At 44.2% G+C, this 15,357-nt stretch overlaps 1 protein-coding gene across 1 annotated transcript; it reads left to right on the forward strand.

Annotated features, from left to right (window-relative positions):
• Positions 1-1,313: 1,313 nt before the first annotated feature.
• RNF223 (ring finger protein 223) lies at positions 1,314-14,607 on the forward strand. The gene is made up of 3 exons (XM_069743020.1): positions 1,314-1,468; positions 4,289-4,419; positions 13,801-14,607. The coding sequence occupies exons 1-3, from the start codon at positions 1,314-1,316 to the stop codon at positions 14,463-14,465; spliced, it is 951 nt and encodes a 316-aa protein (XP_069599121.1). The 3' UTR covers positions 14,466-14,607.
• The last annotated feature ends 750 nt before the right edge of the window (positions 14,608-15,357 follow it).

Below are 15,357 nucleotides of genomic sequence, written 5' to 3' on the forward strand. Positions count from 1 at the left end.
AAAGATTGGCAGACTTGATACTGGCTCACTGTGATCTTCACAGATGACAGCAGGTTCACACGGAGTACGAAACAGATGTGACAGTCTGGAGATGCCGTGGAGAATGTTCTGCTGCCTGCAACATCCTCCAGCATGACCGGTTTGGCAGTGGGTCAGTGGGGAGGCATTTCTTTAGAGGGCTGCACTGCCCTCCATGTGCTAGCCAGACAGGGCCGCCATCAGGGCATTACTGCCCTGACTGGCGTATGGGGCCCGGTGGGCAGAGGGGGCCCGCATCGGGCCCCGTCTCTTCTGTTCATCGGGCCCGGGCCCCAGCGGCAGGCGGCTTTTAGCGGTAATTGAACCTGCGTCCGAGAGGCAGGTTCAGTTTGCCTTGCAGGCTCGTGTGGGCCTGCAAAGCAATGGTTAAAGCCGCCAGCTAATCGGAGGCTGGCAGCTGACGTCAGCGAGTATCGCCGGCATATGACGTCATTGTCATTCGCTGGTGAGTGTGTGCTGAAATGCCGGGAGGGATCTTCGCCGCAGGAGCATGGCCAGGTAAGAAGAAAGGTTCTTTTATTATTTTTATTGAAAGTGGAAAGCCGCAATGTTTCAGGATGGAGACACAAGGACGGGAGCAGGATTGGAGACACGGGGGCAGAATGGAGACACTGGGGCAGAATGCAGACACGGGGGCAGAATGGAGACACTGGGGCAGAATGCAGACACTGGGGCAGAATGGAGACACTGGGGCAGAATGGAGACACTGGGGCAGAATGGAGACACTGGGGCAGAATGCAGACACGGGCAGAATGGAGACACTGGGGCAGAATGCAGACACTGGGGCAGAATGCAGACACTGGGGCAGAATGGAGACACTGGGGCAGAATGGAGACACTGCAGACACGGGCAGAATGGAGACACTGGGGCAGAATGCAGACACTGGGGCAGAATGCAGACACTGGGGCAGAATGGAGACACTGGGGCAGAATGCAGACACTGGGGCAGAATGGAGACACTGGGGCAGAATGGAGACACTGGGGCAGAATGGAGACACTGGGGCAGAATGCAGACACGGGCAGAATGGAGACACTGGGGCAGAATGCAGACACTGGGGCAGAATGGAGACACTGGGGCAGAATGGAGACACTGGGGCAGAATGGAGACACTGGGGCAGAATGCAGACACGGGCAGAATGGAGACACTGGGGCAGAATGCAGACACTGGGGCAGAATGGAGACACGGGGCAGAATGGAGACACTGCAGACACGGGCAGAATGGAGACACTGGGGCAGAATGCAGACACTGGGGCAGAATGCAGACACTGGGGCAGAATGGAAACACTGAGGCAGAATGGAGACCCTGGGGCAGAATGGAGACACTGGGGCAGAATGCAAGAAGAAAACAGAAGGCTGACAGCACTCACAAACTGGGGCGCCCGTCCAAGTCCAGGGAACCTTCCAGGACCATCAGAGATTCAAGTGACAAAGTAACAGCGCTCCATCCAGGTGTATAATTCAAAAGGATAAATTTATTTTGCCATATAGTATAGTGCTACTATAAGGCAAAATAAATTTATCCTTTTGAATTATACACCTGGATGGAGCGCTGTTACTTTGTCACTTGAATCACTGGGGCAGAATGCAGACACTGGGGCAGAATGGAGACACTGGGGCAGAATGGAGACACTGGGGCAGAATGGAGACACTGGGGCAGAATGGAGGCACTGGGGCAGAATGCAGACACGGGCAGAATGGAGACACTGGGGCAGAATGCAGGCACTGGGGCAGAATGGAGGCACTGGGGCAGAATGCAGACACTGGGGTAGAATGGAGACACTGGGGCAGAATGGAGGCACTGGGGCAGAATGCAGACACGGGCAGAATGGAGACACTGGGGCAGAATGCAGACACTGGGGTAGAATGGAGGCACTGGGGCAGAATGCAGACACGGGCAGAATGGAGACACTGGCAGAATGGAGACACTGGGGCAGAATGGAGACACTGGGGCAGAATGGAGACACTGGGGCAGAATGGAGACACTGGGGCAGAATGCAGACACTGGGGCAGAATGGAGACACTGGGGCAGAATGGAGACATGGGCAGAATGGAGACACTGGGGCATAATGCAGACACTGGGGCAGAATGCAGACACTGGGGCAGAATGCAGACACAGGGCAGAATGGAGACACAGGGGGCAGAATGGAGACATGGGCAGAATGGAGACACTGGGGCAGAATGGAGACACGGGCAGAATGCAGACACTGGGGCAGAATGCAGACACTGGAGCAGAATGGAGACACTGGGGCAGAATGCAGACACTGGGGCAGAATGCAGACACGGGGCAGAATGGAGACACAGGGGGCAGAATGGTGACATGGGCCAGGCTTACCCTGAAGGGACATGGCTAAGTGACTATCTAGTTTTCACTAGGGCCTCTAGTGGTGAGGATAGGCTTGGCTGCAGGTAGGCACCAGGTGTCACTCCAGGGCAGTCCCCAAGACTTCAGCAGCTGACTCAAGGGTCAGAGCAGGAATGTGAGGTACTGAGGCATGAGACAGAAGCATATTCAGATGGATGGAGAGATCAGAATAGACAAGTAGACAAGACGGGTCTATAATATAGGAGACTAATCAAAGTTACACCTTGACAGGAAGCTTGCCACTCATCCCTATAGCCAGGTGGAAACTCATCAGCAAGGAAGAGACTGTAGCAGTTCTAGAATGTTGCAAGAGGCTGCACAGAGAAATGTACTAACACTGGGAGGAGCAGCGCAGTAACCGTAATGAGTAGAATGGCGCTTCCCAACAGTGAGAGAGACCGGTGTGTCAAGCAGTTGATCTGAACATAAAGATATCAGGCTTGTTCAGATATCCATTTTTCATGGATTGAACACATATCCATTTTAGTCTATGGAGCTGCTCATGACTATGGTTTATAGTTTTTCTCATACAACAAAAACAGTTGCTACACCAATGCTAAAAATTCCCACAAAGAATGCCTGTAAATCAGATCCAGCACATAGATGAAATGCAGCATTCTGGAAAATATGTCTACCATTGTTGTGGACTTGCCAACTTTTCACAACAACTCAAAGTCCTGTAAAAGATACAAAACGTTTCTCAAAATGCAGCGCTACTGGGCAGTTTCTTGAACGGTGGTAATCTGGTGTCTGATCACACATCCGGAGGATAGGAAAAGGGTTGTGCAGAACAGTGATCTGTAGAAGTGGATGGTGGCTATGAAAAAAATGTCAACAGCCCATTTTGAGCATCACATTTCCACTCCTCCGGGAAGGCCATCACTCAAAGAGGACCACTGTGCGGTGTTGCTTTCACAAATATGATCTGGTTGCTTTGTAACTTGTACATGAGGTCCACCTTGGCAAATATCTGATCCCTGTACCTCCAACCTAAAGGAGCACAAAGGCCTCGCCGACATTGGAAGACTCCAGCGTTATAAGTGATGGTAAGTGAGGGCTTTTTTCAACAGTGGCACAACTTGAAATTCACAGCCCTGAAAGCTAAACCTTCAATAAGGCCCCTAACTATCATGGGTCTTTAATGGTATTGGTTTCTTGTATGGGTCCAAGAGAGCTTTTGGGGCCTTCAACTGCAACTCTTTAACCCACTATACACCCATGGTTACAGACTTTGCAATCAATGCCTCAAATACTAGACAACTGCACGCCTGCCATTGTGTAACACTCCTAAAATGCCCTGGAGATGGCCTCATATTAGTTTGGCATCATACCCATCGCCCAGAGATCATGTAAACCTTCTGATGACCACCACTCTCCAACAACACAATAAGTATTACAAATTTAGAGAGCGAAGAAAGGACTTTGAGACCATGGTGCGACTCTCTTCCAAAAGAACATGGAGAGGGGGCAAACAAGCTCAGTCCCTTTTGGCCCAGGAATTGGTTTTCTTTCTTTTCCTGAAACGTTTTGAAATATTTGGTGTAGCCGTTATGGGTCCCACCATCTGCCTGCTGATGACCTAGCCTCCAGCCAAAAAAGAAAATAGATATGAAAGCTGTATCCATGTATTGCTACAGCTTACACATCTGACAAGGAGAACAAACATCGCCTTTGTTTTCGGGCTGCACCTTAAGAACTAAATGGACACTCATTAACATACAGAAGAACACAAACAAGCTCTCGTCCAATAAGCAAGTCCAGCTTCTTAGAAAGCACAGGTATGAGAGGAACACCCTCCCTGACTCACCTGGCCCTGTGAAGCTACATAAGCACCTGACATTGGAGGAGTTACCAGTCTAGTGCAGTCCAACCTGCACACTGCTGAATGACAGAAGAACTGGCAGGGATTGGAAAGTGAGAAACCACAGCAGAGCAGCAGAGCGCCTGCAGCCTGGCCGAACAGCTATCCAGCTGTGGGAATACAAACTACCCAACTGCAGCACCTGGGGGGAACTTCTGGTAAGTTTAAAAGAAAGTTTTAGAAAAGTAGCCGGGCTGAGACCATCATAGGGCGCAAACCTTCATATTGTAAAGTATTACTGGATACGTGGAATCGAAGGTTCTACATGATCTTCAGCTAAGACACTTGGATGCAGAAGTTCAGCCTCCGCTTCTTTTATATATCTGGACTGTAACCAGTTGGACGCTTCTTTGGACATTCTTTGTTTTTAATTTCTATATCACAATCTATAGACGTACAGAAAATAAGACAAATAGTAATCACCAAACTTGGTGATTAAAGAAAAATGTAGGAAACGAAGCACAGGTACTTAATAATATATGCATATAGTACACACATCTATGTCGTAAACCTAATATCGCATTCAACCTTTACGGTATTTTATGTCAACTTATATTTTTAATATATTAAATTATATATAGAAATATTCAAGAATATACACACATATATAAAATATATACATACACACATTATAATATATATTTATACATATATACACACTAATTTTTTTTATATATATATATATATATATATATATACACATATATTTACACACATATGCACACAATTAAATACTTACACATTATATATATTATATACACACACAGACATTCATATGCATACATACACACACATTATACATACATAAACACTACTTTTATGACTTTTTATACTTTATTTCTTACATACTTACGCCTTTTTTAAACACTAATTTTCACGTTTCACCACTTGATCGTATTTTCTGAAATGTTTGAAGCTAATATTCTCAAACTCTTCCACAATAATCGATAGCGGGACATTATTTATATATATATATATATATATAGGTTTTTAATAGCTTTACTTCTTTGACGTTTCGCCCAGGCATCTGGTGTTGATTTCATACTAGAGCTGCCACAAACCTGCCTTGCAAAGAATGAAATCTATAGTGATAATCAACAGAATAAATTGACGTTGCAGATTTCAAATCCAAAGCGCGGGTCGGATTCTGGAGGAAAGCGGTCCTGTGTGAATCAGACCCTTCTACAATTGCTGTTGACAATGGGCTGCTGCCAGCTGATTAAGGAATATACGTTTATGCTGCGCCTTACTATTCTTCAGGGTGTATCATACTGCCTCACTTTTGTGTTGTTGTTTTTTTTTTTAAACACTGCTGCCTTTTTTTTGCATCCAGATAAGGATCCACCATTGGATCCAGTCGATTTCCCATACATTTAAATCCACTTGTGGCTTTGACGCGAAAAACTGCAGTGACATTTAAAAAGAACGGTTGTGCAATCACCATTTAAAGGGCATCTGTTTGGAATGAAAGGCCCTGCGGTCCCCTAGATCAGCAATGATGTACGAGTATTATTTGCTGGAATCCACATTCTTCCTCAATGCCGGCATTATTGTCATGTCATAATATGTGTACATCATACACAAGGAATGGCAGGACAACAGTTAGTGCAGATTTTCGGAGATGACAGATCTGTGTGTTTCTTAGTCATTGTTGCACTAGAGAAGAAGTTACTCATCAGAGTTTGTGTATTCTGCTAGCTGATATTTACGGAGCGTGCTTTGTACTCGCCTCTTGGCCAGCGGGAATGTTTCGCCGATCCTATTTGGCACAGTCCATGTGATGTGTGTTTTATTTCTGGGGTGTGTGTGAAGTTTTATCTGAGGTGTGGTACAGTGTATATAGATACACATGGGACTGTAATAAATCCTGCCTTGTTTGGGTTCTCTAGGAATGCGCTTCGTATGGTTAGATGGAAAGCTTTTAAAAGTTGGGCGGTTTTTTATTGATCGGCCCAAATTCACTTAATGAGCCTCGGACAGATCTTTCATGTACAACATAGTAATATAGGTAATATATAATGTAAATCTCATCTGAATAAAAAAAAAAAAAAAAAAAGTAGCATACAGACAAGGACCTCATATCCTACAACAAACCATGGAGTAAATAGTCCCATACAAAAGTATAAAAAATGTAACAATAAATTTTATTAACCATCACAAAAAAATAAAGGAAATAAATACAGAGTAACAACACAAGGTCCAGAAATGGTACATGTACAGAGGACACAGACTACTGTAATCACAATATGGGCTTAACGGACGGATCACCTAGTAATACATATAGTATAGCATACATCAAAAAGGTGCTTAGTGCAAGGTAAGGTGCCAGAATATATGCAGCTGGATCCCTATCAGTAATGAAGTCTCCATGTGGTTCATACCATATATATGGTCAGAAGGGAAATGAGAAAGGTGAACCGCTCATCTTACCCATGAATATATGCCAGTGTGTGTCTCCAGCAGCCCCGACGCGCGTTTCGCATTGGGCTTCCTCGGGGGGCTGTGAGCCGAGGTAAGATGAGCGGTTCACCTTTCTTATTTATTTCTCTTCTGACCATATATATGGTATGAACCACATGGAGACTTCATTACTGATAGTAATGTTATGCATCTAGCGATAGACATTGCCTAGGACTAGAGTAATTATTCCAGTATTCCTATAATTATCAAACAATGAGGACAAAAGGTTAATTTTTACACAATTCGAAACGCTGGTTCCTGATCATCTTCCCATTCAAGAGATGTTGTCGATCATGTTCATTCATCCGATGATTGGATCATTTAGGTCTACATGAATATCAGTTATCGGTAGCATATCACCATGCGAAAAGGATGTGTCGCCTATAATATGTAGTGTATCATGATTGTATTAATGATCCTTCTGTCCCTATACACTGTGGCTCAATCTGTAAGAACTGGGCTATAAAGAAGGGACCAATTGAGATGTGTATAGTTGATCAGTACTACTAGGTACACTTTAATATGTTCTACCACTATAATACATCCTGTGGATCAGTGGTGGACGAGAGACTATGACCTCCACTGATTTCTTTAAAAAAAAAAAAGTTGCTTTGCTGAGTGGTGTTCTGGCTTATAGACTTTCTATTGATCCTTCAATGGTAATCCGCCATCTTGTAAAGGTGTGACTTGGTGGATGTGGCCTGCGTTGAGTGGTTGACACGGATTACGCAGGACTCAAAGTCTTCACAGCAGGAGTATAATCACGTAATACCTGCTATACAGTGTCTATAATCAGTGCATGTTCGAGCAGGAGCGATGGAGACGGGATGGTCAGGTCCGGACTGATCTGGATTGTTTATATATACTCAAAAGTGCAATTAACTTAATAGTTCGGGAGGGCTCCGGTTCAACTCCAGAGCAGTCCTTCGTGTTCATTTTAATTTGCAATTTTTTTTAAATTGGTTTGTAAAATATTTCTAGTAATATATTATACAGTCCCATCTAATTTTTAAAAAAATCTAAAGGACCATTCCCATTATATATATCGCGTGTATATTAATATACTCCAAAGACATACTGATAGGGAATTAAGATTGTGAGCCTCAATGGAGACAGCGATGACAATGTGTGCAACCTGTAAAGCACTGCGGAATATGTTAGCGCTTTTATTATTATTTATTATACTCATCTGCCGCTGCCTTGTCCAGGATCCAGTGCCGGTCTTCTCTTCTCGGTAACGGCACCGAACTTCAGACTTTCCGGGTCATTCTATGCGCTATGAATGTGAGTGAAGTCTCGTTTATGCCTTGTTCCCACCTTCAGTATTTGGTCAGTATTTCACATCAGTATTCGTAGGTAAAACCAGCAGTGGGTGATAAATCCAGAAGTGGTGCATATGTTTCTGTTATACTTTTCCTCTGTTTGTTCCACTTCTAGTTTTGGCTTACAAATACTGAGGTAAAATACTGACCAAATACTGAATGTGTGAACGTGCCCTTACAATGTAAGTCTACGAAGCCTGATCAATCAGATGCTCAATAGGCTTACATTGTATATAAAAAAAAAAAGAAAAAAAAAAGAAAAGGGATGTTCGGTCATGCAGGGCACAGCGTGACCCGGAGAATCTGAAGAGGGGTGACGTCACTGGAAAAAGGAGACGAACAGCACTGGATACTGGAGAAGGCGGCAGTATGAGTATATTATTACACTACATTATATGCACATATACGCACACATTTAATGAAAAAACAAAAAACACCATAAAGGGGAGTGCTTCTTCCGTAGCCCCAGGATGAGATGAGGGATCTCAGTGTTTGGCCGAATTCACACATCCGGGACATACGAGTACGAATTGTGATGTTCCGACCAGTCAGAAGTCTCCTGACTGAAACCTAACAGACTTATAAGGTGCCGGCCTTTTCGGACACCACTGGCCGTATTCTGACAGTTTCACGGATGTCTGAATCCGGCCTCTTTAGCTTTGAGCTGAACAGTTCCTTTCAGAAGGACCGGTTGCTAGGGCTATACTGCCTAGTTACCAGTCTTTTACAAAAAAGGGTCTTCTGGCCTTGTGTCACTTGGCAACCAATATGACAAATTCTTCTTTTTTTTACACTTAACTTTTAATAATAATCAGCCCGTACTTGTTAACCTTTTAGTTATTTTTAGGTTAATAAAGCACGATGAGATGAGGGATCTCAGCGTGTCACGGATGTCTGAATTTGGTGAAACACAGTCCGAGTACGGATCGTGATGTTCAGACCGGCCAGACATCCCCTGTACCCCTGTACCCAACCGAGCAGCCTCATAAGCTGCCGGCCGTACTCCGACAGGGTCTCACAGACATCTAAGTCTGGCCTTACTCTGGTAGTAAATGGTCGCTATGGCTCCACTGCATAGCAACCAGTCTTTTATATAGGATTATCAGGGTTTGTGGCACTTGGCAGCCAGCGTCATATCTTCATCTTAAAGCGAAGGTTTCCTTCTACACATCTTTTTCTTTGTTACGTCAGAATAGGTCATTGATTGGCTTTTGCATCCTTTTTAAGCTCAGGGGCCCATATTATCCTGAGGCATAGGCGTGTCTCCCCTTATAGGGCTAACTCTACAATCAACCTGTACTTTAAACATAGACTCCATTAAAATAAACGTCAAACGCACACATATTATCAGCTACCATCAGCTTTTGTGACTGTGGAATGAACATTTCAGAACCAGTTTCGACGAGAAGTCTACCAGTTTCTATTACCGACCGGGTTGCATTCAGCCGGTTTACGAACATATCGAGAAAGCCAAAACATCCAATTTAACGGTTACTAATTTTTAAAGGGCTTTCAATTAACATCAGCTCGGTCAAAGTCAATAACACTGACCAGACCGGTTGTAGTCTGCATCCCTAGCCCTGGGCAAGGCAGTGTGGTCGATGGCACCCTATTCTGGCCAGCACACAGGGCACGTATGGATGGTGCCGAAATAGACTATTTTTTATTTTCCATTTGATCTCCCAGTTTACAGAACTCACATATTGTAATCACCGTTCTCATCCAGTCCTGATAATATAATCATTCATTAGAAAATTCATATTACAACCAGCGCATGCCTGGTACCCATGTACCCATTTCCGGAGATCTCACCAGCAATTTATTGTGCACAAAGGGTTAACGAAGACCATTAATATGTCTGTAGATCTTACACATTCTGACTATTTTACAGGGCACTTCGTTACACGTACCTACCAAATGACCGTCATGTTAGGCCTCGTTCACATGTTCAGTATTTGGTCAGCATTTTAAATCCATATATGCAAGCCAAAAATCAGGAGAGGAACAATCAGAGGAAACATAATAGAAACACATCACCGCTTCAGCATTTGTAAGCCAAAACCAGGAGTGGGTGGAAAATACAGATGTGAAATACTGACCAAATACTGAGCATGTGAACATGGCCTCAGTGTCCCAGAGTGAGGGGATAAAAATTGTCAGTTTGGATCCTTATCCATAAAGTTTATTTATTACCAGATAAACTACCAAGTAGCACTTGGGAACGTTTTACATAAAAAAAAAAAATAAATTCTGAAGACGAGAATATACGACAAACACCCTCTGCTGGCAAGACCAACACTGGATGGACGAGAGAGACAGAGCGAGAGACAGAGCGAGAGACAGAGCGAGAGACAGAGCGAGAGACAGAGCGAGAGACAGAGCGAGAGACAGAGCGAGAGACAGAGCAGGAGATATAGAACACGACAAATGAATTTTGATAGAAAAAAAGATAGATGAGAGCGAGTGATATAGGAGATATACAGACAGGTGCAAATACCATATGCAAAGAAATGTATTGGTCTTAACCCAAACCAAAATATTGCTGGGGGACCATGATCAGATATAGGTGGTATTTATGACTGTGTAACTTATAGCAATGATCTCATAATGCAAGGGATCCCTATGACCCCCTTAGACTCCAGGGCCTGGGGGCAATCACAACCTCGTCAACAGCTATAGTGGTTCCATCTTCTCTCCCAAGACAATTTCCATTCCCTACCAATATATCCAGACAGGAGAGGCCCAGAAGAGTTAGAGGTTGTTGTGGCCATCACCGTGTGACCCTCAGGACGCCGTTCATCGATCGTAGTCTATATTTGGGGACATGAATGCCCCTTTGTCATCAGATGCTGAGGTCACAGTCTGGACCTGCAGCATGCTCCTCTCCCCCTGCTGATCGTGATGAGGTTGTGTTGAGAGATGCTGAGACACAATAATGGGCGATCACATGAGTGCGCTGACACACAAGCACACGCTTCCACATGTCTTTATCCAGGAATCCAATTAATGCTTATGTAAGAAACTCACCGCATTAATAAGCCAAAGATGTCATCCCGCTGAAGACTCATTACACATTCATGATTAAGTTATGTCAGGGTTAAATGGCCGTGCAATGTGCCTACATACTTGAGCAATGTCAGGCTAACGACGTGCACGCTCCTGCAATATTAATTTTTGTTCAATGTCATCCTCCCTACTTCTTCAGGATCTACACCCACCTAGCCTGCCAGTTCCTCAATGTCCTCCTCCTTGTTGCTGAATCTACACTCACCTACACTATGACAGCTCCTCAATGTCCTCCTGCTGCTGCATCTACACCCACCTCGCCTATGACAGCTCCTTAATGTCCTCCTCCTGCTGCATCTACACCCACCTCGCCTATGACAGCTCCTTAATGTCCTCCTCCTGCTGCATCTACACCCACCTTGCCTATGACAGCTCCTTAATGTCCTCCTCCCTGCTGCTGCTGCATCTACACCCACCTTGCCTATGACCGCTCCTTAATGTCCTCCTCCTGCTGCTGCTGCTGCATCTACACCCACCTTGCCTATTACAGCTCCTCAATGTCCTCCTCCTGCTGCATCTACACCCACCTAGCTTATTTGACAGTTCAGTGACCCTCCTCCCTGCTGAGCTCTCACACTGCTCAGTACAAGCTGCAACTGCCAGTCAGACCAGGTAATTGGAGACTGAATACGCTGGGCCACATAAGCTCTCACGCTTTAGCTAAACTCCTAAAATGCTCAGTATTATAGAATTTGAAAATTTGTCAGAAAATAAGTACACCAATCTCATCAGGACGAAGATCTATTTAATAATGTATTCCACTTGCATTGTGAAATATGGCAATATGGGTACCACTAAAAGTTTTAATTTCCTTTTCGCAAATTGAGAACCCCACTAATTACAAGAGCGGGGGTCTCAAGTCCCCCTACAACTGGTGTATAGAATATTAGGGGTCCTGGTATCTTTATTCCCATCTGAAGCAATACACAATATAGAAGAGGTAATTCGGTAATGGGGCAATTCATAGTGCGCCCCTTCCCAGCCGGCTGTAGCCCTCCGGGGATGCAGCGCTAGAAGCAAGCATTGCGTTCCACACCTTCCATCACGGTAATACGCATCTGACCTCCAGGCACCAGCTAAAATAAAAACAGATTAAAAGTGACAAAGACTATAAAACCAGCTTACTCCGAGCACGTTGGATGTCCCGTGATGAGATGCGCGGTATTATACAGCTCGTATAAACAGCACAATTTAATGACGGCGGATGTAAGAGGAGGACACAAGCTAAGCTGTAACAATATAATATATACTGCACCATAAATGTATAAATAGGACGCCCATTTGGGAAAATGGTGAAAGTTTTAAAACCACAAAAAAAAATAAAAAATAAAAAATCCCCATGCAAATCACAATCTTATATTGCCCTTCCCCAAGCAGCCATGGTATCTGTTGTAATATAAGGAGGTGATTACTAATTCAAGGAAATCAGTTGCTGGGAAAATACCTGGATGTCGTTGCGTTGGCCATCATGACATTGCATTTTACGGTTTCTATATTAGGACTTCGGGGAGTGTCATAATACGACATTAGGTTATACATTTTCCAAAAATCTCCCCCCCCCCCCTTCCCCATTTACAGCTTGAGCAACGATTCTTTATAGAGGGTAAGGAGTGGTTGAATCATTGTACATTGATAGAAGAGGCAGGAACAGGTAGGTTCATGTAGACTGTATGCTGTATATTGGAGGCTGGTCATAGACATTCGATAGATGTCGGGTGGAAGTTTGCTCCTTCCGAACCCCTATACAGATGCACGCTCAGTTTCCGTGATGTGTTCTCAATGGGAGAGGAGAGGAAGCAGTTGGAAAAACAACTCTGAAGCAACATATCTCCCCTGGGTGAAAGGAAAGTCAACAAGTGTAATCCTTCTGTGGCTCCAGCCATCTGTTGTGAGGTGGTGACGAGTCGAGGAGCACCCCATAAACAAAAGTTAATAGTTTTGTGTGGACGACTTTAATGTGCATAGCCAACTCAACATTTTTCATTGAGATGTTGAATAGGTGAAAGAATGGTAAGATTTAATTTAGGGGCTGATGGGAATTTAGGCAACAAGGGTGTTTGGTTTCCACCAAGATCGTGCCAGCCTTGCGACTCTTCCCCATTCAAGTCTGAGCCGTAATAACTAGTGATGAGCGAATGTGCTCGGAAAAGGTGTTATAACTTTGGTGTGCTCGAATAATATGTTAGAAACACACAATCCATGCATGTGTCGCATCGGTCATGCAGCCGCGGGGACTTGAACATATTTTTCGAGCACGCTGAAAACACTCTTAGCACCCAAGCATGCTCGGATAAAACCTTACCCGATCACGTTCGCTCATCACTAGTAATAACAAACCTATCCTACGGTGAAATGTTAGCAGATTTATATTAAAATAAAATTGGGGTAAAACTCTGAAAAATTGTGTAATTCAAAAATTGTGCAAAAATGTAAACATTTTTCCACAAGTCTTTGCCACCTACACCAGCTTTCTGAAAAGTGGAATAGCTTGGAGGAAAATTAATAATTTACAGCACAAAATTGGCATAATCAAAATATACGACAGCCCCCAATTGGTATACGTTTGGCATTGGTGGACAGCCAATGAAACATCCCCCTAAAGTGCCGTACTTCATAAATTGTGGCCATTAGGATTAGGTAATTGTGCCACCAATGAACATCTTTTACATGGTTCTCTTTGTCTTAAAACAGGTCCAGCCATGGATACAGTTCCGGAAGTCTGGCATACACAGATGGAGCAAGAGGAAAACGTGGAGAGTAGACCCGAGTGCTCCATCTGTTTCACCAGCTATGACAACATATTCAAGACTCCCAAGGTTCTGCAGTGTTCACACACCTTCTGCCTGGAGTGTGTGGCAAGATTGGTGGCTGCACTACCAACAGACAGCCAAAACGACAAGGTCATGTGCCCCTTCTGTCGACAGCCTACCCAAATCCCACAGCAGGGTGTCCCGGGCTTACAAACAAGTAAAGATCTGTTGTCTAACCTACCTCCACATTTACAACATGAAGAGCCAGTTTGGATCGAGGGGACCAAGCTTTGCTATAAGCAGGAGCCACAGTCCGATTCTAATCAAACGAACACGTGCATTTGTGTTGACATTGGGTTGACTAAAAAAGAGGAACCACCAACCCCAGTACCACGGAATGGGCTCCATAGATTCTTTTGTGGGTGCAGCGACTGGAAAAGACTCTTACTCATTGCTTTCATGGTGATCATACTGTTCTGCATCCTTTTATGGCCGGTTCAGTGTATCCTGAAGACTGGAAACCTACGTTGTACCACCGAATCCACACCAACCAAAGTGCCACACTCTTCTTTGCTTGTAACAAAAGGCTTATGGGAGGGACGCTAGAAGGACTACGCTCATGTAATGACTGATATGGGTGGAAATTTGCAAGTCTTCTGTAGACTGTTCTTAACCTTGTTCAACAGACACTAAACAGAAGACATCATGACTGCATTGTGATCTCCTTTTAGGGCAGACGAAAAGGTAGAACTTCTAAAGAAGTTTCGGAACGGTCATAGGCACTTGATGTGACTGTGGGCGGTTGATACATGCATGTGTCAAAAAAAGTTGGGTTGTGCCTTCAAACATCAGAAAAATCAGTATTACTTGAAGGCAATGCACTGACGCAAAGCCTGGTCTTTGGCACATGCAAGGGATGGTTTATCAGTGTTCAGAAGTGAAATGTGTCACAGTTTCTACAATATTTAATATGTAAATGAAATCGCATTTATATGGTCTATAGCCATGGTGTAGATCAAATCTTTTTTGCACTATGGGGATTATTAATTCTTATTTAAAAACATTAGCCATTGATCAGTGCTAATTGGAGTTGATGTCCGACATACACAACCTGGCCATACTTGTCCTATCCATCCATACCTTCACTAGGAATACACAGAAGTATTGATAGAATCTCCATGAAAGACCAGGTTTACTCTGAGGGGGGACAAAAGTATTCAGTCTTTACAAATATTGGGTGAAGTCAAAGAAGCTGGTCCTACATACCAGATCAGTGTCGAGAAAACCCACCAATTTGTAGCTAGACTGGCTGAGCATCTACGGCATGTGAGGTGCACTGACTGACGGTAGATGTCAGGAAAGATCAGGCCAGCTGGATTCCAACAATCTAGATCCTTTTGTACTCAAAGGAGATAAGCCATTGCCAGCTGTAGATAACTGTTGGTCAAACGATCGTTTGTCCAGCAGCCACCTTGTCCGAACCTCCCATACACAAGAA

This window comes from Ranitomeya imitator, chromosome 10 (assembly GCF_032444005.1).
Source record: "Ranitomeya imitator isolate aRanImi1 chromosome 10, aRanImi1.pri, whole genome shotgun sequence".
Classification (NCBI taxonomy): domain Eukaryota; kingdom Metazoa; phylum Chordata; class Amphibia; order Anura; family Dendrobatidae; genus Ranitomeya; species Ranitomeya imitator.

Bases quoted from the DNA above. Each gene is read 5' to 3' on its own strand.
- RNF223 (XM_069743020.1), top strand. From the start codon at position 1,314: ATGGAAACACTGAGGCAGAATGGAGACCCTGGGGCAGAATGGAGACAC. The intron at 1,469-4,288 runs GTAACAGCGCTC...CACTGCTGAATG, and splicing joins TCAGAGATTCAAGTGACAAA to ACAGAAGAACTGGCAGGGAT. The intron at 4,420-13,800 runs GTAAGTTTAAAA...GTCTTAAAACAG, and splicing joins GCACCTGGGGGGAACTTCTG to GTCCAGCCATGGATACAGTT.